General features: G+C 42.8%; 1 protein-coding gene across 2 annotated transcripts; it reads left to right on the top strand.

Moving 5' to 3' along the window:
• Nucleotides 1–172: 172 nt before the first annotated feature.
• stxbp1a (syntaxin binding protein 1a) lies at nucleotides 173–27365 on the top strand. Of its 2 annotated transcripts, XM_068574392.1 has the most exons (20): nucleotides 173–306; nucleotides 11113–11162; nucleotides 11771–11852; nucleotides 11962–12038; nucleotides 12616–12694; nucleotides 13271–13374; nucleotides 15585–15733; nucleotides 16333–16417; nucleotides 16650–16780; nucleotides 16860–16967; nucleotides 17098–17161; nucleotides 17823–17888; nucleotides 18015–18095; nucleotides 18252–18390; nucleotides 18867–18976; nucleotides 19148–19249; nucleotides 19753–19838; nucleotides 20971–21125; nucleotides 22334–22493; nucleotides 25451–25540. In XM_068574392.1, the coding sequence occupies exons 1-19, from the start codon at nucleotides 270–272 to the stop codon at nucleotides 22441–22443; spliced, it is 1815 nt and encodes a 604-aa protein (XP_068430493.1). In that variant the 5' UTR covers nucleotides 173–269; the 3' UTR covers nucleotides 22444–22493; nucleotides 25451–25540. The 2 variants fall into 2 exon arrangements, with proteins under 2 accessions (XP_068430493.1, XP_068430494.1); XM_068574393.1 differs by lacking the exon at nucleotides 22334–22493 and having other exon boundaries at nucleotides 174–306; nucleotides 25451–27365.
• Nucleotides 27366–27386: the final 21 nt, after the last annotated feature.

Genomic DNA, 27386 nt, shown 5'->3' with positions numbered 1-27386 from the left:
GATGTCAGAATAACATGAGGGTATATGAGGGACTCAATTACAAAGCTATTGTAACAAGCTAATGAGTCGCAGTAGTAGCCACACACCCATCGACTGTATATAAACGTCCAGCTTCACCAATGAGGGGGGGGGGGATGCGTCAGGATACGCAGTGACGTTTCCAACTGGAGGCTCCTCCGCAGCGATGTGAGGTGAACGCAGAGAGGAGGGAGAGAGAAAGGGAGGAAGGAAGCGGAGGGAGAACAGTCAGTCCAACACTCAGCAGCATCATGGCACCTATCGGATTAAAGGCGGTGGTCGGCGAAAGTAAGATTATGTCTTTATTAGCCTATTTTGCTCTGAGATGCGCTGTGCGGGCAATTGCGGTCGTGTTTGCGCGCGCGCGTGTGTTTTTGTTGCGGGATGCGGATGTCAGCCAGTGCATCGGGAGGATGATGATGATGATGACGATGATGAAGAAGGTGGCGCTCTTGGTGTTCCATTGTATCCTATACAGCGAACCACGGCCGTGTAGTGAGTGAGCTGCGGGTGACCCGCAGAGGCTGCTTTGCCTCAGCGGGCTGCTGCGGGGCGGATGCGCAAATTTATTCCAAGCGGCGGAGACCCGACATTGTGTTGAACTAGCGGCGATTAGCCCACTGATGAACGTAGCCATCCCACTCCAGAGGGATACAGAAAGCCTGGAGGCAAACGTAGCCCACATACGCCCTTCTTAGCGTTTATTTTGAGGAACAATCTGCACCGCATAGCTGCGAGGTTAACTGTGGTTTTGCTTGAATGTTTATGCAAGGTACTGCGGACACCTGCCTCACGCGCCTTTAAAAACAATGCTGTAATAATCTAACGTAATGCTATTGGTGATGAAGTGGTTACAGATTAACCTGCCGCGTCCCTGGGCTTCCCTGATTTCAACAGTGCCTCACCCTTCTGATGAGAGCGTGACACGGTTGCGTAAAACACTCGCAGCCCCGCAACAAAAATAATGGCGGACTGTGTCCAAGACGAGAAAGTTGCTCTCAAAACGCCGCTTCGCAAGAAAATCCGCATTATCTGCGGGCCTGTGCGCTTTACCACTGCGTGAATGCCCTTCCATCGTCACCGTGCCCTTTGCTGGCAGTGCGCCACCGAGCAGCCTGTGTAATCCTGCATCACTACGGCTTTCCACGCCGCTGTACACTACTGATTTGGCCATTTAGACTAATTTACTCCGGCTGATGCTCCGCTAGCGCGCGCGCGCGCGAGTATTTGCGTGTGTGGTGCTGATGCAGGCCTGGACATGGAGGCGCAGCTCGATTCTGCTCAGTGGAGGAGGGTCAGCTGGGTGCAAGAGCTGGCGGTCGTGGTTATGTCAGACCTGCATAGTGAACTAAAGACCGATAGAGTCCCCTTCACGCGCAGCCATGCGGCGTCTACATCACCGATGTTCTCCGTTAATTTCCCCCAAGCTGCGCGGTACCTCGTTATCTTCTACGGGCCCTTCCCGTGGTGCAGGATTTTGCTTCGTTATGAATCTGTAGTTTCGCTATTGATTCGGGTTCACATTCCACTACAGAAACCCACGCACTGCGCCCCGCAGTGATGTCTCGCTCTCTGTCAAGAAGATCGCCGAATCTCCAAATGTCTTGAATCGTGTGCGGATCATTGGCACGTTGGTCATGTGCTGCAAAGACCCCCTACTCCCATCTCACGCACACGCACAGCGACACGTCCTCCTCCTCCGGTCTCACAGAGTCACTTGTTCTGGAGAGAGGAGGGGAAAGGGTTTGTGCCTTGGCTGCATGAACCAGGCCTCCCACACGAGCTTGAGCCTGAGCCACCAACAGTTAACAACCGCGAAATGCAAACGAGAGAATATGTGTTGTGTATGAAGCTGTGACTGTGCATTGTCTCAACCAACAACTTTTCTGACCCATTTTTGTGTGATTTCGTTGCTTGGAATCACTGATTTGAACAATGACATCTGTAAATCTCAAAGATGAGCATTTTGTCATGAATAATATTGCACTAATAAGACAGAATTACTGTCCTGTTGGAGGAGATTCTTTTCATAGCCTTCAATATTTTTTTTGTAATGTAGCAGATTGTTCTTTTACTCGAGGACTGAAATTTGATAGCAATGATATCATCTGCACACCTACAGCATTACACAACACAGCTTGATCTGCCAAATATTCCTGCATGTATTGTTCCTTTTAGTTCGGCCTTGTAACCGGCAATTACATAAACCAGTGAGTAAAACTAAAGGCAGGGACACGCAGCCCCATCCGTGTCGACTGAATTCTCTTTTCCGGACCAACGTAAACACTCGTGCGTGTATCCCAGTCAGTAAAGGAGGGACGCAGCAGGCAACACCTGCGCTCTGTTTGGCTGAGGTGAAGCCGGGAGGGTATTGGTGGAGGTGGTGCTGGGGGATGGGATGGAGGGGGTGTATACACCATCATGGGTCTTCTCTGCAGCAGTGGATGTAGCAGCCAGGAGGATGGAGGGGGATGGGCAGCGAGCAGAGCTCTCATCCTCCCCTTCCACGACTGTATACATGCATCAGTCCCAGAGAGCAACAGAGGGGAGATAAAGCTGAATGATATCGGCTGCCGGCAACGACCTGAGCCGCTGGATTGATTCAAAGCTCAGGATTGATGAAACTGGGGGAGCACAGGGGTTCTTTTGGTACACTACAACCTTGCCATCAATATTCTGTTTCAACATTCAGGAGGCGCACACTTTACTAAGCCATAGAAGGCCTTCATAGTGAACTAAGGACCGATAGAGTCCCCTTCACATGCAGCCAACGTATCGTGCAGGTGTTCATGTCCAGGTGAAGGTGCTGTTTTTCTTCATACACACCCACGCAACAAACAATCTGCCTTTGCAATTACTTGGTCTTACGCTCATTAAACTTAGATTCCACTCTGAACGGCTCTCCTTCGTGGCATTTTGATCACTTTATTCATATGAGTCAGCGGATCAGAGGGACAGTCGTAATCCACAGCGAGTCACAAAGGGACATCACACCGACAACACAAAACAAGTGACTTGAGTTGTTTCTGTTTGTGTGTTAAGGGCAAGTCTGGGAATGCAGAGGTGGAAATAAGCTGTTTGCATTTACCTGTGTTAATCTTGTTGTTTTTTTTTCTCAAACTGTCCATTAGTTCCATTCCATATGAGTACAAGTGACTGCCGCTATGGGATATATACCATGTAGTATCAACTGTCACTATGTCTTCATAGTGGTATATTTTGACAATAGGATACGACAAAGTGTTAACTGTTTGGTGTTGCGACAACCGGCTTGTGCTGAAAGATGCCAGTGGAGTTGTAAGTGAGCGCATTGAGCTGTATTTGTGTTGACTAATGCCGTCTTGTCATTTTGAAAACATCTATGTACTAATTTGACATTTTAGAAAATATGCTTATTTGCTGTTTTATTGAGGACAAGTGTCCGGAAATTGACACCCCTCTCATGCCTGTGCGGTAAGTACAGAGCTGCAGTGCCAGTGGGGTGTGGCTAGCCTAGCTTAGCATACGTAGGAAGTGGGGGGGGGGGATGTATAGCCCGGCTCTGTTCAAAGTTCAATTTCTTGGCAAACAAGCTAGGCGCAGTGACTGTGCAGCTTCCCAGAGCCTTGACGTCACGGTGACGTGACAAGGTTTGGCTTTGTTGTTCCTGTACGGAGAGAAGCGTCTAAATCTGTGATCACCAGATGGATCAGGGAACCTGCGCTGCAGCCGGAGACGCTGCAGTACTGAGGAGATAGATACACTGAATAGCTCCAACATTTACCTCCACCTAAAACCATACAGTGTTGCTTTTGCATTTCACTTTATGTGCGGAATAAACAAATGAGATTAAGCGTGCTAACTTGTGAGTTTCAGAAGTATTGGTGAGGTTTATTTTGGTATTTGGATAGCGCCAAGCTAGCTATTACCTCCTTTTTGTCACTAGCTAGTGTAAGTGGACTCTGACTAGGAAGTATCTTGAAGCAGGCTGGTGTGTATTTGTTCCTCTCTGAGGGGACACATGCATGAATATCGCTGCATACACACACACATACATACACACACACACACACACACACACACACACACACACTCACACACACACGCATACTAGCATGCACACACACAAACACGCACTTGCTTTCACCTGACCTTGGAAGCATCAGTGAACCAGTGCATCACACACTCGTCTGGGTCTGACGCAGTGCCTGTTGCCCCTGGGCCTCCATAACACACACACGCACACACACACACACACACACACACACATACACGCATGCGCACACACACAACAAATACTCTTGCACCCTGCAAACGCGCACAAATAAATCCAATGCCGAAATGTCATGTCGCCGTGGTTGCAGAGCATGAAGGGCCAGCTGAAATGGAGCTCTCTGATTGGATGTTGCGGTGTCTCATAATCTTAATGAATTTCCCTTCTCTCTCACTGAGGAAGAGTGCTGTGTCAGAGCTGGCAGACACGCTCCACCCCCACTCCGCTCAGCAGCACGTGATGGCTTCCTCCATCCTCCTTTTGCAAACACACAGTATGCATACTGTGGAAACATATTTACAGAAATATCTACTCGCAGTCAAGATGCTCTCGTCAACAAAAAGACAATTGAAGAGAGAGAACAAGAGAGAGGATAGCACAAGGTGTCAAGCTGTTATTTTAACCGTGAGAGGATTTAACATGATGTTGCCCTTCATGCTGTACATTAACAAGTACAGCTGAGCTGGAGGAGGCTGCTGAGCTTCAGACGGAGCCTCCCCTCCAGCCAGCTTTTTACACAGTGGATCGCTTGCTTTACAGTCTATTATATACTGGCTGCCATTTTCAGCACCCGAGGCTTAAGCGTACGTTTCCCGTCTTTGCCTTTGGTTTCATTACGGTGGTAAACCACAAAAAGACAACGCAGACGTTGCTTGAATTTCTTCTTGAATTGTATTCTTTGCATATCAAGCGGATGGTTCCCTGCAGCTTCTTGCCCTGGTACTTCTGTTAAAGAGCCAGAGCGATTATCTGACGCATCAGTTTGATAAATGGATGTGTCGGTGACCATTTTGAATTGGGAATCCAATTTTAAAGTCACAGTAGAACAACAGTCAGCTTCCTTAATGTGTTGCATTTCTAATCAAAGTATATATTATATTTATGTAGTATATATATATATATATATATATATATATATATATATATATATATATATATATATATATATATATATATATATATATATATATATATATATATACATATAATATTTGGGGTATAATTAAGAGAGGGATGTGATTACATCATTCTGTGTGTGAGTGAATCACAATAAAGAGGCCTGTTGGCCTCCAGCCACACCTTCCTCACCTGCATTATTGGATCAGCAGGACACAAGAGAAAGAAACACATATGACTGCAACCCCGCTCTCCTGGAAATATAAACAGTCTTTACCAAACTGAGACTAGCTAACATCGTGAAGTTGCATTTGAATACATTACACACAGTGCAGGATGAGTCATTCAAATCAGTTTTTTTTTAATGCAGGATAATAAGGTCTTAAAATATGGACATTTTTACAAGTATATTTTAAATGTAATACATTTTAGCTTTTTGTTTTACTTCTCTATTATTATGTCCTTATTGGCAATTCATGTATGCTTTAAGTATTACCATGATCGTGAAAGCAGAGAGCCTGGTCTTGCCACCCTGAGTAGATCCATCAAATATATTATGTCATACCAGTAGGAGTTTTATAACACCAGGTTTTACTGGTGGGATAGATATCCGCACACTTACATCTATCCAGAGAACACTTCATTTGTAACTCTTTCGATACTTTAAAGTAAAGCCGGGTAAAGCAGTGGTTAACCTGCATTTAAATAACTCATTGATTTGTGAACATATTGTTGACCTGTACCTTCATGATATACATGATAGTATATGATACTATTTTGCATGTGAAATACACACTATTTAATGAGGGCGGGCCAGTGTACACATCATCCACTGGTAGGTAATGTTCATGCTCAGGTTAAACACGCCCTTGAGACCACACACAGACTGCAAGCATTCATGTTGTTAAACGAGTCAATATCCTCATTTCCTTTCATTTCCTGTCACAGAAGCTCCTTGTTGTCGTGTGAATAAAGATGGCTGTCAGCTCCATGTGCTGTGCAAGTGTTGGCAGACCACTTGGCCAAAGTGTCCGATGTGTTGTGTATGTTATTACAGAAGATCGTAATGCCTCAACGCCTGCTTTTTAAAAAAAAATGTGTTGTGATATGTTGATTGTTGCTGTCCTTTACCGCCACAGTTGTGGGTTGATGCCTCTACACACCAGTGGCTGGCAATGCTAAGCCCTTTTGAAAATATAAAGGGTGCTCCTGTGGCCTCTTTTAGGCGTACGTGTACTGCATGGGTATGAGTGGATATGAGTGGACACACTGCCAACACAGTAACCAGAGATCCAGATCTATCACTAATACACAGTCTAGATATACAGACCCGCTGCCTCTTCTCTTTTCCCATACTTCTTCATCTCCCATCACTCATCGGTGCAGGACATCGGGGTCGGTCCTCCATCACTCCAATTCCTGTTTTGCCAGGGTGACCTGCACCTCTCCTCAACCCGCGTGACCTCTGACGATGTTGAATGTCAGAGAGGCCTCAAACTCATGATCCTCTTTAGCTTTACCGTAACCATCTTGTGCTGGTTGGGGCCTGTTTGACCAGACTGCAGTTTAATATCAGGCTGTGAAAGCAGACTAGCTCTGGGTTTCAAGATTTGTATTGTGATGCAAGCTTTTATAGTTGTACATCTTTTTTTTTTTTTTTAAGTACGTTGCAAAAGATACATTGACCTGCAAGGAACCATAATGGTGGTTTCATGCTACAATACTGATGAAAAACAGATGGATCACCATTTCAAAAAGGTCCATAAGGTCTAAAAGCAAGAGCTCAGTGATGTCTTAAACTGACTGTGTGTGTAATCAATTTTAATGAGATATAACAGAGGAGAGATGATTTTTTCTCCTACATTTGAGAAGTTCAAACTAGAAAATGCTAACATGTCACCTGCCATCTTTTATCAAAAATGTCCGTAATTGGCATTGATTCATTTTCAGTCAATAAATGTCTTATTAGTATCCCAGTTATTAAATAATGGACTCCATGGTTTTCTAGATTTGATCTTTGACAATATCTACAATGCTGTAACACTTGAACATACATCATCATGTATGTACGACATCATTCTATCAGTGGATGAAGATGAAGATTTTTTTTAAGATCTTCTTTTAAAAGTGAATCTTCAAGAATTTCTTTTTACAAACACAGCTAAAACAGCGCCTGAACTGATGAGCGGTGGAGGCTGTCGTTGTATTTCAGTGCGGGCCACGCTGAAATGTCTGCATGTCTCTTTAAGATCAGCCGTGTCAGATTCTCTTGGGAGGGATGCTGCTGTGAAGCTGAGATCGGGAGAAAAAAATGGGTCATGTACTCATAGGTGAAAGTCCCCGAAGGGGGGAGAACTGCGAGGCAAAGGGAGAAACCGTCAGCTCTTCACTGCTGCATAATGTGTCGAGTCACAGCCGCTGTACATTGATCCAATCGTCAATATCATGTTGCACAACAACGTCACACTGCTTGTTATTGTGGCAGAATGACGTTCTTTACGGTGAAATGAGACTGTCTGGTTTGTAAAAACTGATTTATATAACATATATATATATATATATATATATATATATATATATATATATATATATACATATATATATACATATATATATACATATATATATATATATATATATATATATATATATATATATATATATATATATATATACACACACAAACATATATGGGATTCTATCTCAAATGTTTTCCAGTAGGATTTTTGTAAAATTTAATTGACCTTTTTGTATTAATTATAAAGTGTGATAGTTTGACAAAAAATGTTGGCCCTTTGCTCTATCATGAGGAAGTGTATCCTGTTAAACTGGATGTGAGAGATTATGAGACGTGTGTGCGTTTGGTTGACACAGCTGTTGCATTGTGTTGTTTCAGGTCCCTTCCCCTCTGTTGGACCGGTATGTTCCTGTATCATTGTGCCTCTATCAGGAGGCTGGAAAGGAAAAATACACAGTGCTGCCTCTCCCTGACATAGTTTTGATCTTCGTTCTCAGTCAAGTTACACACAGTCTACATTGTGTCAGATACATTATTTACATAATAGCAAACATAAGGTGAAATATGTCATTATTCAAAATTCAGGCATTCTTTTTGTACTGGACTTGATTTGGCTGTGCGTACCTGCTGGTGCACAAGAGTCCCAGTGTGAGTGCTTCAATGGCTCACTAATCACCAGCGTTCTGCACTCAGGTCCTATGGTGGGTATCGCTCGCCAGTCGTCGCCCCATAGCGCCCCAAGTTAACGCTGCTAGCGCTGTCTGCCCTGTTGCGGTTTTGGTAGTTAGCTTCTAACCGCCGGGCTCAGCTGTCGCCCTGTAGAGAGCAGTGCGCAGGCATCGTAGATTGCAGCTGACATGGAGCAACATTAGTATATTATATCTGATTTGTAAATGTAATCCAATATTCACTCTGTTCTGCTTTGGTCTCCACCAACCGCTGAGAAAAACAACTCACTGGCTCTTTAACTGCTAAATGTTCCACTTTCTTAACCAATAAGTCACCGACCAGTGCTTTGTCAGAGTGTATTAGCTTAAAACAGCTGCAGGCTTATGAGTGTGGAGTTTGTTGACCAGAAATCCAGAACAATTAGCGATCATCACCCTCGGGTCCGTCAATACAGAAGCCAACTAACTTTTGATCATTCAAATCATTGCTAATATGAAACTATTGTGTAGTGCAGTTTTACCTTTGCTTCCACAACCTGACAGCCCACAATATTTTCATATTTCACCAGAGTAGATATCTATCAATATACAATATGTTGGTGACCTACATGGGTTGCACATATTGTTGTTTCTCCACAGTTCACCTTTAAGAAAAGGATTAAAACAGGATGTAGTGTGAAAGTTGGATTACAGTCAGGGACATTTTGAAACATAAATCATCAGACAATTAGACAAGTTTATACTTGTGACTGGAGCTGCTATTGTCAGAAAAACTATATCAGAAAAATGCTGCTTCACATAACAAGAGGAAACAAATCGTCTGCAGCAGAGGAAAAGGGAAAACGAGTGACGGATATCCTCACCGCTTCTTTGTGTCTCATCCTGTTGCTTGGAGCCACTGCTGGATGAAACACATGTTGACTTTTTAAGTATAAAAGTCAAGCAGCTTTAATTACTTCCCCTTTTTTTTTGCATTTAGCACAGATTCACCAACAGCTCCAACAAAATACTCTGCCCATGTGCTAGAAAAGTTTGTTTGCCATGACAAAGAATATTCTGCTGAGTGATATATTCTACTAATATTCAAACTTACCAAGACCTTCTGTCCCAAAGGCGGGTCAAACACAGTTGCTCTGACTGACAGGAGGTACAGGCTGGAGTCTCAGTGCTTCTGGGTATGCTGTCAGATTCCAGTCAGTCATAGTGTGAATGCCGCTTTTTAAAGGTTTAAGTTATCTATCTTTCTATCTATATATCCTTGCTTATGCCCCATCTATCCTTCTGTCCTTCCTTTTACCTTACACTTTCTTTTTTGGTATTATCTTGTGCAGCATCATTGGTTGTCACAGTCTGACACAGAAACAACACTCGAACATCCATGTTGACAGAAACACGAAAAGATGTTGTTTCCTGGATTTTGTCCCTCATTATTGTTCTGGCCTCCACATTTCGCCACCATTCAAATGATGCTGAGCTAGCTATTAGCAGGTCCTGTTGTCCTGTTTGACACGGTGCTGCAGAAGTTAGCACTGTCGTTAGCATAGCTTGACATTGATTTTTTTCATGGCTTTTTTTATGCCATGTTTTTTCTGACCTTGTTAACATGACTATTATAGTAGAAACACATATGCTGACATACCTGATATTTAATTCATGTGCGTTCTGTAAGCTTTTTTTGTACGAGTCGTGTTTAATCTGTGATAATCCATCAGTATCTCTGTAGTCTCAATTTTTTTCCGGGGCCGAAGGGTTTAGCGGTTCACAGTCACAGTATGATGTTGAACAGTAATTCACCCAAAATGGATTTATCCTAACGGGGCTGGCAGACGGCTGGCGCTGTGAGAAGGCCAATATCAATATTGTGGCATAAACATCACCATCGTGTCATGCGCTCATGGTGGACAGGATTATTTTCTTAGAACAATTAGCGATTTTCACTTGACGTCAATATACAATATATTCCGTGTGTCTTTATACACACAGAATATATTAGCAACCCAACGTTTTTTATTCAACCCTCATCCAGATGATTTATTCCACTGATGTAAAGTGCCGTCATCAACTTTGTTGGGGGCTATATTTGACTTTTGCATGTTATTGTGTTCTAGTGTAGGAATTACATTATGGGATTTCCAAATCTATACCAGTAGAGCGGGGCTGGATAAGGTGCATTGTTCCACCAGTTTTGTTTGTTGATAAGTTGGATTCTAATCCGGTGAGCTAATGCAACCTCAACAAAACATCAGCGCAAACACACCGCTGCTATGAAGTACATGTTATAGCAGTACCTCATAGTTCTATAAGTAATGTTGAATGTTTTTTCAATTACTCTTCATACTTAACAAATGCAGATGGTGATCATACCATTATTCAAACTTGAAACATATAAATCTATTAAAAGTATGTATTTTGACTGCATCTTTCGATGTGTCTAAATACAATCATCTTGCCATTTTGTGTGCCCCAAACGGACATCATGGTTAGATCGTTCAGCATGCAGTTGGGACATAAAGGTTTGCCTTCATTGTCTTAATTGGCGCTATAATAGAAATGACTGAGGCCATCGTCAAGGGTTCAAAGATGCCTGAACATACATTCTTCTCTGTGTGAGTGTGTGTGCGTGTGTATGTATGTGTGTGTGTGTGTGTGTGTGAGAGACCGTGCATGTACCTTTTTATTAATATTCGCTTCTCAAAACAACTTTCCTCATCAGATCGTGTACCCATCAGATTCCTGATTATGCTTCTTTTCTTTTACAGAGATTATGAATGATGTAATCAAGAAGGTGAAGAAGAAGGGGGAATGGAAGGTAAGCAGTCCACAGTTACAATAAAATAATACCAAACTCTGGGTGTAATGGAGAGGACGGCACCGATGTGACAAAATAAATGACTACATTAAACACTACGTCATCAATACATCACACTACTACATCCAACAACAACCATGTGACCAACATGTCCTCACATAGACAAAGAGATCTCTGGTTGGTTAATGTTTGGCAGTTTAATTTAATATTAAAACAGCGGGGAAAAAGCTTCATAAAATCTAAGATTAAGCAAACTGAAATACATAAAGGACACGCATGCATGAACATCATGTGAGTACATGTTTCATTAAGGCATGGGGGGTGAAGGACAAGGCAACGCAGAGTTACAGCTGAGATTAAAGGGGGCGAGTGAATAGGCCTGAATCGGCGAGTAAATGCAGGGATGGCAAAGAGTAACGCTTAACTTCTTTGTCACATTTTGGACATAGGACAAAAGCCTGAGCGGGCTAAAAGGAGTTATGAATAGTAGTCGCAAAGATGCCCGGCAGTGACGTAAAGCTTTATTTGAATAACACAGTTCCATTATTAGCAACATGTAATGTGTGTAGTGGACCGTGTTTGCATAGTAAATGACTTCCTGTTGCCAGGCACTGATCGTGGACCAGCTGAGCATGAGGATGCTGTCGTCCTGCTGCAAGATGACAGACATCATGACGGAGGGCATCACCAGTAAGACGCCACATCTCATCCTCTGTACCGCTGCGTTGTTGGTTTGTCTGTGTGTGTGAGTGTGTGAGTGTGTGTTCCTCTGTTCACACGTTTGTTTCTGCCTCTCCAGTCGTGGAAGACATCATGAAGCGACGAGAGCCTCTTCCCAGCCTGGAGGCCATTTACCTGATTACACCCACAGAGAAGGTACTCTCTCTCTCTCTCTCTCTCTCTCTCTCTCTCTCTCTCTCTCTCTCTCTCTCTCTCTCTCTCTCTCTCTCTCTCCATAGTTAAATTCAGAGGTGTGTCCATGGCAGCAGGTCTGTGATTTTAACAGAGAAGTCCAAACACAGGGCTGTTTACTCAGCCGCGGAAAACCACACATAAACACATCTCTCTCTCTCTCTCTCTCTCTCTCTCTCTCTCTCTCTCTGTCCCTCTCTCTTAATTCACACTGGCTTCATTGTCAATGGTACAATTGAGTGCAGAGTCACCTACCAAAGTATATGGGAGAAGGTCTGATATGATCTCCACATAATAAATCTTACTGCGGAAAAAAAACTAAATGTTTTGCACATTGCTACACATCAAGTCCGTTTCATGTGTTTTCAGGTGTTGGTTTCACATATACATTTTTTATAAGGTTACTTAAGGCTTTCGCAACATCAAAGAAGCTTGACTGAACTGAATTATACCCGCTGATTCACATACAAACACTCACGTTAAACTGTTAAACTGTTAAACTGTTAAACTGTCCCTGATGGCCTGTGCTCTCTCTCCTCAGTCGGTCCACACCCTCATCGCAGACTTCAAAGACCCTCATTCAGCCAAATACAAGGCGGCCCATGTTTTCTTCACTGACTGTGAGTACATACATGAAGATTTGCTTCATACGATGCTCGTGTCTTTATTTTTCCTTTCCTATTCATCACCGGTGCTCGACGTTCAATTTGCTCTACGTTCTACTGTTTTCCGTGGCAGCGCTGTGTGTCTCAGATAAACTGCTTTCTTTTTACATATTTGTTGGCACACTGCTCATTGTTGTATTAGAGTGTAATTTCCTCTGAGCTCACTTTTGATCATTGCATTGCATAGCGGTGACATGAGCTTTATTCAATGAATAGTATGGCACTGCTCCAACGCTACAGTGACCTTTTACTGTAAATGTGCGTTAGAAATGTCTTTACGTGGGTTGGTGGGTTGGTGTTCACATAAGAAGAGTGATACTAATAATAATATCATAACCTAATCCGTCAAAAAGGTTACTACTCGAATGTTTGAGGAAGTGCAGTCAAACATCATCTCCAAGCAAACGTTATAGGTCAATGTTGCAAGTTAGTATTTTAATAAGATATTGGATATGTATCAAAATCCCTTTAATGCATAACTATGTCTGCTACCAATTATAATTATGTTTTAATCCATTACGCCCTGGCCAGCCTGCCCTGATCCTCTCTTCAACGAGCTGACGAAGAGCCGCGCTTCCAAAACCATCAAGACTCTGACGGAGATCAACATCGCCTTCTTGCCCTACGAGTCCCAGGTAAACATCCAGCTGTGTGTGATGGCGATGGGCAATGGTGGCCGACTTTTCTCTCTCCACACATGCACTACATCCAAGGAACATTGCCGTCCTGTGCCTTTTCACACATGCCAAGGCCATGCCAGACAATATGGAGCAAGGGCCGGTCCATGGGTGCCGACTGTCGTAAACTCGACAGAAAAAGAAGATGTATGTCTTTTAAATGTTTTCAGGAACATGGCGGGAGAGGAACTGTTTGTGTCTGGTGCCAATGTCCTTGTGAAAAATGTCTTTTGTCAATGGGATGGTGTCACTGCCTTTGTTCACGACACAGCAGAGAGAGAGAGAGAGAGAGAGAGAGAGAGAGAGAGAGAGAGAGAGAGAGAGAGAGAGAGAGAGAGAGAGAGAGAGAGAGAGAGAGAGGGAAAGAGACATCCAGAGATATAAAGCTTGAGTTTGAGCAGCTGGAGATGGATTTAGGACAGGTGGGAGGAGAGAGATGCTGCAAAGGACGCAGCAAGGAATTGTACCATGAAGATAATTGGTAGAGGCACAAAACAAGATGGAGAGAGAAACCAAAATACACGCTCAGTGGTCGCTTGGCATAATGCTGCTAACTCACGGGTCACTCTGTCTATTGCGACTGTTGGAGAGAGACTCACATTTGTCACAACGGCTTCCCTCCCACCCTCCTGCTTCTCCAAATTGCTGCCTCCTCCATCATGTCTATCTTTGTCCCTCCTTTGTCTGTTTTTATTGTCCCGCCATTCCTCCACCACTATCGTAGCACAACGCTTGCACTCTCTCTACTCACTGTTCTCTAGCAAGCTTTTTATTTGTCTTAATATTTGTAATTACTCATTTATTTATTCCATCATTCTCTCTCATACTATCTGAAGATGCTGCTTGGCCCACAATGCTTTGCTCCCCTCCTGTCTTCTTTGATTAATTCAGAGTCAGTGGTTTTCTGCTGCGGGCAAAGTGCTGCCTCATAGCCCCGCCCACGCACTGATGCTCTCGCCCTATTGGGTGAGCCGGGATCCAAACAGCAGGCGGTAGCCAATGGCAGCCGGGCTAACGTTCTGCAGGGTAGAAGTGCGCTCATGTGACTGTAGACAGATGGAGTGGGAGGAGGGAGTGGTAGTGAGTGATGCAGGAGAGGAGAGGAGAGCTAAAAGAGGATGGGAGAAGAAGAATGCAATTAAACAGGACAGGAGGTGAGATGAGTGGACAAAAAAAAGATTGGAGGGAGGTGAATAAACAGGAAATGGGAGGAGAGGAAAAGCAGTGTAGAAGGGATAAAAGGAAAGAGAGAAGGACATGATGGAAGGAAGCATGGCAAGGGAGGAATGAGAAAAGGAGGGGAGGAGAACGAGGTAGAACGGAAAAATGGAGCGGAGAGGAGACGGAATAAAGGAAAGAGAGGAAAGGATATATGGGACAAAGAGGATAGAGAGAGAGAGAGAGAGAGAGAGAGAGAGAGAGAGAGAGAGAGAGAGAGCTGACCAAGCTGACCAAGACTGTGCACATTATATTAGAAAAGTGTAATTAAGAACTTGTTGTGTGCCTTCACCAAATAGTTAAGTTGCAGTTTACAATTCTGGGGTCACAGTGATCTTGACCTTTGACCTCCAAATTTGAATCCGTTCAAAGTCAAAATGGACGTTTGTGTCAAAGTTGAAGAAACGTCCCGTCATCGAGAGTTAACGCCTCCGTGACAGTCGGATGGAGAGACAACAACCAGAAAAGGCAACAATGCTGTCGCATAAAAAAGTAATACAATTCTAGTACAGTATGCTTTAAAGATGTCATTGTACAGTGTGTTTAAAAAAAATCATAGTATGACTTCAAAAGTCACAAAAAGTGATTTTATATTCACAAAACTATATTAAAAAGGTGAAGCTTAGTTGTCAAACAGTCATACAAGGTGTGAAAAAATTATGGTATGTCATTAAAAAGTCCAATTATGTAGCATTAATAATACAGATTACTACTGTACCCAGAGGTCATCCTCATCACTTCATCCTTGTGCCAAATGTGAAGAAACGACCTGAAGAACCTGAGATATCGCGTTCACACGGGTTGGACAACGTGAGGTCACCGTGAAACTTTTGACCACGATAAACAGATGTGGAGGAAGACGGAAAGGCTCAAACCAAGGAAAGCGCCAAGGCCAGCAAGTGTTGTTGCCGAGGCAACATTTGAAGTGGTGTCCATGTTTGTGTGTGCAGGTGTACTCTCTGGACAACCCAGACGCCTTCCACAGTTTCTACAGCCCCCATAAGACCCAGCTGAAGAACTCGGTGATGGAGAGGCTGGCTGAGCAGCTGGCCACGCTCTGCGCCACCCTGAAGGAGTACCCCGCTGTCAGATACCGAGGGTGAGCAGCAGGGGGCGCTGTGGGTGTAGACTGCATTACAAGAGGCATTTTTAGCAATCATGGAAAAGGCTCATTTGGAGGGATACCATGTTAAAGCTGACTATAGATAGGATAAAATAATCCTTTATTAGTCCCTTAGTGGGGAAATTACAGGATTACAGCAGCACTGCTCTCAGTAATAAGATACAAAATAATTAAGTGATATAAATAAATAGTAGAACAGTAATAAAACAGATTAAAAAATAGCAGTAAAAAAGAATATTAAATTCACAAATGTATTAAATAAACAGATGGAATAAAAATATGTACAGGAATGGAATAAAGAATGTGTTAAAAAAAGTACTTAAATACACTTAAAATGAATATTGTACCAGGACATGAATTAAGGTGACTATTGGGAAGTTAGCCGGTATTTATTAAACTGCCAGGAGCATTTTTTATTTTAATGAATGAAAGCATCTGCTGAAACTAAGAGACATTTAAAATGAAAACCTGTCTTTTTTTTATCAACATGTTTTTCTGTCTTTTCTATTTTTTTTGTCTCACCTGTCTTTTTGTCGGTCTGTCTCTTCACATTCATCCGACGTCCCGACTGTCAGCGAGTACAAGGACAACGCCACCCTGGCCCAGCTGGTTCAGGACAAACTGGACGCCTACAAGGCTGATGACCCCACTATGGGAGAGGTAATATGTCATATAGAAAAGTAATTAAATGTGTCCCCCTTTATTCTTGCTGAATGATTTATTTTGCATCACTGCTGTCTTATTCTAGTTGCGATTATATTCATCTCAGCTGGTCATGTACAATTCTACATTCAGAATGTACTTGAGATGATCACACGCAGAACATCATATACGTACAGTATGTTCATCTTTATTGCTCCCTTTCATTCGCTCCTGTGTTTTTCTCTCTCAGGGTCCAGACAAGGCCCGCTCACAGCTGATCATCCTGGACCGGGCGTTTGATCCCGTCTCTCCCGTCCTGCACGAGCTCACCTTCCAGGCCATGGGCTACGACCTGCTGCCCATCGAAAACGACGTCTACAAGTACGAATAACACAATTGACTAATATGATTGAGGTTCCATTTAACATTTGAACCGCAATTATCCCCTTTCTTTCTTCAGGTATGAGACCAGTGGCATGGGAGATTCTCGTGATAAGGAGGTTCTGCTGCATGAGGACGATGACCTGTGGGTGAGCCTGAGACACAAACACATAGCTGAGGTTTCCCAGTGAGTACTTTTATTCATACTTTATAAATCTCTCCGCTCAGTCTCTTGCATACTGACTTGTGCAATAATAATAATAATAATAATAATTCACCTTGCTGCTTCTCCTTGCCCGTTTGTGTTTGGTCATTAGGGAGGTGACCCGTCAGCTGAAGGACTTTTCTGCCAGCAAGAGGATGAACACTGCAGGGGAGAAGGTAGGGAAGGATGCTGCTGCAGGAAATGTGTTGACATATACAGGAGTGCCAAGTTATTGGTATTATATAACTTGTGTGATTATAACGTGGTAATAACTTCTTTCATTTGTATTAGATGCATGTGTGCGTTTAGTAGGTGTTCGACTTCACATTATAAAGCAGTGGTTCTTCACTTTGATCTTGTCTGTACTTATTCTATACTGTGACATTGTAATGTCATATGCTATGACTTTTATTTTCTTTTTACAACATATTATATTATAACTTTGAATGCGGTATTTTATTAAAAAAAAAGTATGGGATAATTAAAGGAACATTTTTGAAAATTAACTTATTGTAATATCACTCGTCTTTCCATTAAATATAAAGCTGTAACCAAAAAAACATCAGCTTAGCTTAGCATGAAAAATGTAAACAGCTAGCTGTTTAGCCTGTTTACAATGTGTGTGGAGAGTAAAGCTGCTGCTTGTTTTATGTGATATTTGTTTTATAATTAACGTGCAGACGTCAGAGTGGTATCTATGTGTCTAAAAAGCAAATATGTTTCCTATTATCTAAACTATTCCTTCAATTGTGTTGCAAAATCGTGACCAGGTCTTCATTTAAATGTCTTAGTTTGTTGTCTTTGTCAGCATCGTCACTCTTTTGCTCGTTTCCTCAGACCACGATGAGGGATCTGTCCCAGATGCTGAAGAAGATGCCTCAGTACCAAAAGGAGCTCAGCAAGGTGTGTGTGTGTGCGTGTGTGTGTTTTACTGGTGTGTCGGTGTGTTTTATAGGAGTGGTGTTTGTGTGAGAGTTTTTCTGCATGTGTAAATGTGTATGCTGACCGTGTATATTTTGTGTTTTTCAGTACTCCACTCATCTGCAGCTGGCTGAGGACTGCATGAAGCACTACCAGGGAACAGTGGACAAGCTGTGTCGTGTGGAACAGGTGAGAGGAGAGTCGGCCATGATAAATGGCAATGGTTTCTGAAATAGCAACTTCAAAGAAAAGCCTACCGATTCAAGGAAATGTCTATTTGCGGGTTTTAAATGACCATTTTAAAAGACAAACATGATGTGACACCCAGGCTCCATGTGTTTTCAGGACTTGGCTATGGGCACGGACGCTGAGGGAGAGAAGATCAAAGACCCTATGAGGGCCATCGTGCCCATCCTGCTGGACGCCAACGTCACCACGTACGACAAGATCCGCATCATCCTGCTCTACATTTTCCTCAAGAATGGTGAGAAGGACACCGCAGGCGACAAAAAGAAGTCAAATCTGTAGTCTGTAAAAGTCATAACAAAAAGTCATAGCAACTTGCAGAACAAAAAGGGACAACTTCACTGCTCGTGAAACTGTCGTTCAGCACTCATTAATATCTACGAGAATGAAATGAACTGCTACTTCGCTCGTCAGCACAAATCGGTTAAAAAAAAGCAAAACAAACAAGAATACTGTAAAGAGACTGAAAAGGAGCCTGTAAAAGACAGGTAACTTCCGGTCAGACACATCGAAAATAAGCGGTTATGTTCAAGCAGCATACAGGAAGCGTATGCCGTCAATTTTGAGTTTTAATAAAATGACTATTTTTGCACTCAAGTTACAAAAACATGAATTCCCTTTCATCCCAGAACACGCTGATCATATTAAATGTAAACACACACAGTTCATATCTTATAATGCCGTATGTGTGTGTGTGCCTGTGTGTGTGTTCAGGAATTACGGAGGAGAACCTGAACAAGCTGATCCAACACGCTCAGATTCCCCCTGAGGACAGTGAGATCATCACCAACATGGCTAACCTGGGCGTCCCCATCGTCACAGACGTAAGATCCTCACTGGGCGTGTTTTTCTTCTTCTCCTGTCCGTTATTGGTTGTCTACTTTCCATCATGTCCCTACAGTCTACATGGACCAACCAGTGTAAACAGAATCTTTCCACACTGGTTGTCATTTCTTGTGTCCTCTCTCTCACTTCCTGGTTGTTTCGCTCTTTAGTCCACCCTCCGCCGAGGAAAGAAGCTGGACAGGAAGGAGCGTGTGAGCGAGCAGACCTATCAGCTGTCCCGCTGGACACCACTGGTCAAGGACATCATGGAGGTGCGTTTGAAGGGCTTCAATCACTAGCTGACTACTCCAGAACGCAGAGTTCATACATTCATATGCAGAGTCTGGTTACCTGAAGCCTCCTGGTTTCCGTTTGCAGTTTTAGCATTGACCGATCACGTGTGAGCAGGCTTTGGTTGAACGCAGATCAACAGTCTGTGTAAAGAGAAGAGACGAAACGCAACCGGGGACCCCGCCCAGACGATAATATAGCATTTTATTGGTTCAAAATTAGCAGCCGAAAACAACAATATTCATTCAAGCATATTTCCAGTTCAGTCGACGTGTACACCAAACAACCAAACATCTGTTTTCCCCGCCTGGTTGTGACTATATTTAGCCCCTTATTTGTGCACAGCCAATTCTCCAATGGACCACCACGATGGAGCCACACAGGGTTGCTAAGAGACGTGACACAACTGTGAAGCCCTGATTGAAGTGTGTTTGAAGCAGACAATATTGCTGACAAGGTCTTTGTCTTTTTGTCTCCTCTGCAGGATGCGATAGAAGATAAGCTGGACACCAAACACTACCCCTACATCTCTACCCGCTCCTCTGCTTCCTTCAGCACCACTGCAGTCAGGTACATATACACGCACACGCCCACGCATACAGAGACACACACATGCACAGCGGGGCATCTTGTTGCATCGTACATTATGAAGACAGAAATGGAGGCGGATCAATTGTAATTTGGGAAGGGAGATGAGTCTTAACGGATCAATACTTGAGAAAAATGGAGAGCAGGGAGGCGATACTGGTGACTGCCGGGTTAGTGAGCCGTGTGCAAAGAAAGGAGGCGTGGAAAGGAAAGGAGCTTAGACGTGCTTCAAAGTGTCCGTCAAATTCTAATTCAACATTTGAATGTTGCGCAGCTTTTTATTCGATTTTTGACATGTCTATTTATTCAGTTTGAGCTCGGTATTTCCCGCAAAGCTGCAGATAAAGATGAGGCGACACTGATGTTATTAGTATTATACTAATTTCTTACTTTTTGTTTCCAGTAATGGCTGCGTAGGATCGTTTCAGACTTGTAGAATGATTCTGAACAAGAAGACCACTGTGATTATTTCCCCCCAAAAAGTCCAAAGTACGAAATATCACCAATGTTTTAAATAATGTAAAAAAGAAAGTATAATATCTTAAATAACACCCTGGAAGCTGACCTAATAATAAATCATCAATATTTCCAACTCCGCTTGCATGCGAGTGTGTTTGTCTGAGAGGGAGTGACGAAGACACGTTGAGTACCACTGATCCTCCGCTCCGCTGGTGTGTATTGATTCAGCATCACAAAGTGATCGGCCTCATTAGCTTCACACTCTATCCTCAACTCAGAGGCATGAAAATCGGCGAAATCTCCTTTTAACAAAACAAAGTGTATGACCTTAGTACCACCTTAGTGTTTATTAATATTCAGTTGTCTTTTATCATCACCTGTGAATCATCCAATATGAGAATGCTTGACACTTCCTACCTGCAGCCTAAAGGGGAACAGCACCTGGGAAGCAAAAGTTAGGCTGTAAACCTGGAAGACTTAGGGACCAAGTGCATATTTAGTATTTCACGTAAACTATTTTAAAATAAATGTGATTATGAAAAGTTTCCCTTTTGTCCACATAAAACTTCATCCTTATTTTGGATTCTTTTCTACAACATAAGCCCAAAAACGAGCTGTAGGACCGTCATAACCTGAACCCGCTTTCCTTTCCCAGTGCTCGGTACGGCCACTGGCACAAGAATAAGACTCCCGGGGAGTACCGCACGGGGCCACGTGTCATGGTCTTCATCATCGGCGGCGCGTCCTTCAGCGAGATGCGCTGCGCTTACGAGGTCACACAGGCCAATGGGAAGTGGGAGGCCGTCATTGGTGAGTACTGCAACGGGAGGCGCCACTGAGCGCGGGCCGAGAGCGAGAAGAAGTGTTCATGTTTGTAGGTTTTGGATGATGGAGACTAAAGATGAAGCGGCCCTTTCAGCCTAGCGTTGAGTAACACACGGTGGACTATTTATTTTTTTATAGAGAGCGTGAAAGCTGCTTAATGCTGCGTCTTAATTTAGGGGCTCAAGTCCTTTTTGTGGCATTTTCAGAGGCCTGTGTGAGGTTTGACCAGCAGGTCCTCTGAGGGGCGCAGAAGGTAAAAGCTTGTAAAAATGGAGCCAACACCAATAAAGATGGAGGCGAGGAGAAACACGACGGTAACCACGGGAAGAGAAGCGAATGGACAGTCCAACCCTGACGTAGACGTTTAGTGTAAAAAAAGAAAGATGAAGCTCTTTACGACCTCATGATTTTGTTCCCCCGTCAACGCGTGGGGTGAAACGAATCAACTCTTTGTCAATGTAACGTCAGTTTAAAAAAAAAAAACTTTCTGGAATTAAGTTGAACTGCAAGTTTAATTCATTAATTAATAATCTTGGTTTGCTATTTCAGGTCTATATGAATTCTGTCGTCCACTACGTTTATTTAAAAAAAGGGAGAATTTATATATTCAAAGACAAATTTGGAATTTACGTTCAGGTTTTGCGAGCAGAAGCCGCCCACAACACGGCTCATGTAGGACGACGTAACTTCCTGTTTGACGGCGCCTTGATCTCGAATCCCACCAATCCCAGACGAGCACAGTGGCCGTGTGTGACGGTGCAGCTGCAGACAGCCCTGACAACCTGCCTATTGTGTGCAATGTGTTATGTTTAAATAACCCTTTGTGTTATACCCCTCCGTACTGTTTACTTCATGTCTTAAAGCTTTGCCAGTCCGTGTTATCAATGGGAAAGTGTCTTGTTAGTTTTTGTTGTGCTCTGCTTCAGCTGTTGTCTTTAAAAACAACTGTTGTCTTTAAATTGCAGCCATGCCATGTCTTTTTCTGTGTCTTTCTATGTGTCTGTACAACATGGCAAGTGTGTGAATGTGTGTGAACTGTGTGCGAGAGTGTGTGTGTGTGTGTGTACCGTACGACAGATTTTTTCTTCTTCTTTTTTTTTTTTTTTAACCCTTTTTGTTTTTGGAGCGAGTGGGGAAGGGGGCGTGGCATGTGCTGAGAGACGAGTGGTGAAGCCGCCTCTGTTCCTCCACAGGTTCCACCCACATGCTCACCCCCACCAAATTCTTATCGGACCTGCAGCACCCCGACTTCCGAGAGTCCACTAGGGTGTCCTTTGAGGACGCAGAACCCACAGCCGAGTGAGGCAGAGAGAGAGATTGGGAGGGAGGGAGAGAGAGATCACACTGAAAAAAGTAAAGGCAGCCGCACAAAGAAGCCCTTTCTGAACCTTCGCAGCACAAGGGCTTCCTCCTTGTTCCTTCTTCTTTGAACACTCAGTACTGTTTTATGTAACTCCACCCGCCTCCTCCCTGTGTACCTCAGGGATGGGCAACCCCCGACCTTTCCTCAACGCATGGACCGCTCCATCAGGCTCCAGTCCCCGTATACTGAGAGTTAGCCAATCGGAATAGTTGGCGAGAGGCCACATTTGGATGCAGCAAAAGCCGGTCTTAAGAAGCCTTGCAGTCCAGTGGCCCCGGTACATATGGCCAAAGAACATGAGGGGCCCAGTATGGAGGGGCCTCGAGTCCAGAGGGTGGACGTTTGGATTCAGCCCAAGTAAAATCTGTGCTGGAGAGCGGCCATGTATGAGGGGGTCGTGACCCCATCCCTGCTGCCTCCTCCCATCATCTCAGCTGGGTGGATTAAATCGCCCCTCGACCGACACCCAAAGGCCCCTTGAGCCTGTTGAACTCACTACAGATTTAATCTACCCCCGAGATCCATCTTTATCAGTTTTTTTACTGTCTGATTAATTTTCTAATTAACCCTTCGCAAAAGACAATCACCTTGATTTGTCACTGGATTTTTTTTTTCACATAAAGGACAGGTCCTTGACTTGATGTTGGATTTCAAAGAAGGATCTTCTCCTCTTTCCCCTTGTGGTTTTTTCCTTTTTCTTTTGACTACCAGTCCTTTGACTTCGTCCACGTCACTTTCTCACAGCCCACCATCACATGCTCACATGCTCACATGGCTCGTCCGCAGAAAGGTCATGATATCACTTTCAAAAGGCGCTGACACACAGGGCAATTTTGGGGCAACGTAGATGGGGAAACAGCCAGATAACCCGAATCACTTCAGACAAATTCCAGTTGCCCAAAAAGTTGCTCTTCGTATCACGGCCTATATGATGACTCTCTGCTGACACGGTCTGAGGATGTAGCGATGTTCCTTCCACCTGATATGCTTTAGCAACCCAATAATAAAAAGCTAACGATGCAACTAATCCACACCTCCCCTAATATAGGACTGTTAAAAATCTTCCAAAACTCTTTTTAGTTTTACTTTGCTACAGAAACAAATACTACCAAAAGGACCACAACAACTAAAAAGAGCACATACCCAAATCAGCCGTTTCTAACAATCCAAAAAGTTAAGTGTTTCAAAGTTTTTAATCTGTAATTTACTTCTAGATGAACAAAATGATAGATGCATTGTTCCAAAAGTTGTTTTAACATTGCCGCTGAGTTATAGCTATTTTTTAAATCATTATTAGCATTATGAACACTTATTTGACCACTAAAGGTGGCAGATAGTAGTCCTCCACCATCTCATTCCTAACTAATCTGCTAAAGCGATATCGTTTACAAACTGTTTGGTTTTCTCAGTGAGCAGCTCTCACCATAAGCAGTATGACCCCCTCTTCCCTCTCATACTGCTGCATTCAACACTTTCCTGAGCAAAATGGCCATCACTTACTAAAACAAGTCTTTGTTTTCGTTATGCTATTTTGGTCTTACCCGAGCCATGTGCAATAAATGCCGTGCCGTTGGAGATCAACGTGGCAGCGTTGTGTTTCTGGGGCAAAAAGGCTCCCAAAGCTGTGTGTTTGGGGAACAGCAGAGAAGCAGGCGAGGCCAGTCCGACGTTGACCTCTGTGGCCCACACTAAACCCCACCCACCACCCACGACCCCCGTCACAGCAGCATCACTCGAGATGGGCTTGCCTCCTTCTCTTCTGTTTTTAAATGACCTCCAGCTCCCATTCTGACCCCTCACAGGGTCACTTTTTTGTTTTTTTTGTTTACTTGTTATGTCTTTGATGTAAAGCAGCTAAATCAAACCAAACTGGAGGAAACATGCAGCTTTGCAACAGAAACAAACCAATGTAGGTCAAATACCGTTGACAATGTTGCGTAAGGAGTAAATCAAATGTTTTGTTTGCCGTTTTAATGACAAAGAACTAAGTTTGGAAAATGTAAATTTGGCGATGATGCGACACATTTTGCAAAAAAAAAAAGTTTGCTTTACTCCAGTCTAGCACCTCTGAAGTTTAACCATGTCTGAAATGTGTCTTCAGCTGTCACAACAGTTCATCTCGGTGTTATCAGAGTTATTGAGTTTCACATTTTCATTCATTTTAGACGATATGCTGGTTTGGGATATCATGACATGTAGAGAAAGTCTGCTCTCGTTTTTTTAAGTTCACGGCAGTTGTGCGGTCACCGATCTGTGTACTTCCATATTGTTCAACTGCATGTATTTTACCACGGCTTCATGAGTTTGTATGTTTGTAGAGTGAAGTACTCAAGAGCATTAGTCAGAGGTGGAAGATGTTTACATGGTACTTTACAAAAACATTGTAAAGCTTAAAATAGATGGATAATTGGAGATGTGAAAATGTTGTCTTTTTGTTTTAAGTATGGACAATCAAAAATAATTATACTTTGGAGATGCAAACATTTTGACCAAATAGCCTACAGTGAGAAGCTATTTTATGACCTCTTCCGTTAAAGTGGGAACTAGAAACTGCCGCTCTTGTCTGTAACGTAGTGAAAGTAAAGAGTACAAAGTATTCTTTTGAAATATAATTCTGGATAACAGTCTGATCGGAAATACTCACAGTATTTAAACTTGTGTTTGTACTGTAAAAGTACTTGGTTATCTCCCACCTTTTCAAATTAGTTGTTTTTTAATCGTTTTTATCCATTTTAACCTGCTGGCTAATTGATTATGATTTTATGACTTTGGGTTGCTCTGCGCTTCTATATTTACGTTCAACATTATGTGGGAGTGCCCTCATCGAAAGTAGGCATTCGTAGCAAGAGCTGAAAACACATTTTTCACTTGTTTGCTTCCTAACGTGCAGATCTAACGCTCTGTATGTGTGTGTGTGTGTGTGTTTTATGAACGTGTGTGTCTCCAGGATCGACCCACATCTTCACCCCCACCAGCCTGCTGGAGCAGCTCAAGGCCATGAACAAACCAGAAGAGGAGGTTACAAGCTAAAATCCTCCAATCACATCTCTCTCTCCTCTTTACCTTGACCCCCCGTCCCCCTCCCTCACCCACCCTCGCCCTAACCTACCCATCCTGCCTCTGTGTCCTGCCCCCTACATGTGTATGCAACCTGCTTGAGAAGAAAAAGACATCTTAGATGATAAAAAAATATATATATGATGTATCAAAGAATAACATTGTTGCAAGTATTCCCACATTTTACAATGGATGCAACTAAATGAACTAATTTAAAAAAAAAGGTTTAAATATCTGAACAGAAGGCCATTTAAAACTGAAAGTACCAAAATGTAATATTGTATGCTATGACACCTGTGCAAAAAGGTAGACATTTTCTCTTGTTTGTCGTTTTTTTGTTTCCTCCTTTGTGCGAGGTTTAATGGAAGCGGGTCGAGTAGGGATGTGCAGTTTGAGAGGTTGATCTTGTAAAATATATCATATCGGTCAACATGCAATACATAAAAATCTATTCACCAGAGAGAGGAGTTCCCCTTTGCCCGTTTGAGATGTTCGTATACAGTAGCATGCTTGGACTTGTGTGGACTGTTAATGTGTTTGTATCCATTGTGGACGTTCTGGAAGCCGCAGAGTTAGCACCTAGCTTTTTCCCCTAAGATGTTGAGCATGAATACTTCACCGAAAACCTTTTGTTTTGAGTATCGGAAACGTCCAAATACACACTTTGAAACGTTTCAGGCCACTTCTGAAGCGGAGTAAACTCAGCTGCCTGCTTATTAGTTTAAACTATTGCACTGTAAATCAAATGCAGTATACTCGTAGATTAGTCTACTGTGACATATATACATGGGGTGGATAGAATATTTTAGACAGTATGCAAAAGCAGCAAAAAAACTACCACTGAGTTTTTTTGTTTGAACTAAGGTGTAATCTAATGTGGAAGCCACGCCCATTGACACACCCACATCATTTTGGGTGTCTCGTACTCAAAGCATATATTTTTGTTGAAGTATTTGTGTAAAAAAACAAAACCTGCTTGGTTGAGCAGACATTGCACAGAGAAACCGCTCTGTAAAAAGCCAGAACCATCCCTCCTCTGCCTGCCGAGACTGTAAAGTATTTACTTGCCACAACCTTTTCCTTTTTCTGGAGAAACTTCACGTTTTAATGTCGAAATGCTTGCTGATATTTAATGAATCTTAAAAAGGGCCAGTTGTATTTCAGTATTGTATCCTGTCAGATTAAGTCTTATCATTGGTTAGTAATGATGTTTAATTGGGCCATGCACTGAGTAGTGTTGTGCCATACGTTGCTGTTTTAGCGTCTCACTGTTGACTAGTAATATTTCTGACTGTGATGTAGTGAAACTTTTCCTTTCCAAAATGTCGATGTGAAGCCGCCGTGTTTGTGATGTTTTAGCTGTAGTAGCTGTTAGTGTTCAACTGGAAAAATAACTAATAATTATACTTTCTTTGCCTGTTTCCTCTGGTGCAATGTAAAACCCTTCAATTGTGAATGGCTTTGCAGAAATAATAACTTAAATCCATTCATTTTCTTTTTTGTATTTCTTCCCTCCTTTCCTGGCCAAACAAGTTGTAAATTGCACTAATGCGTTTTCTGTGATGCAAACGCTTGACTGTGTTCATTTTTTTTATTTATTTGCTGTTGTATAGGGTTTACTCTGTCAAATCAATTGATTTATATCAACATTATTTATCAGAGGAAAAAAATAATAGTGATGCATTAGTCTGTCCTAAAACTGTTTAACTTATTGGGATTGTATGTTTGCGAGTGTTGAAGCACAAACAATACTTCCACGTGTACTTAATATGTACTAAGGCTGTCTAATAAATTGGCTTCCATTACATTGAGACTCTTTTTTTAAT

This window comes from Clinocottus analis, unplaced genomic scaffold (assembly GCF_023055335.1).
Source record: "Clinocottus analis isolate CAN_PGR_092001 unplaced genomic scaffold, fCliAna1.0.p SCAF_13, whole genome shotgun sequence".
Taxonomy (NCBI): Eukaryota; Metazoa; Chordata; class Actinopteri; order Perciformes; family Cottidae; genus Clinocottus; species Clinocottus analis.
This window is presented reverse-complemented; position numbering and strand designations above follow the sequence as displayed.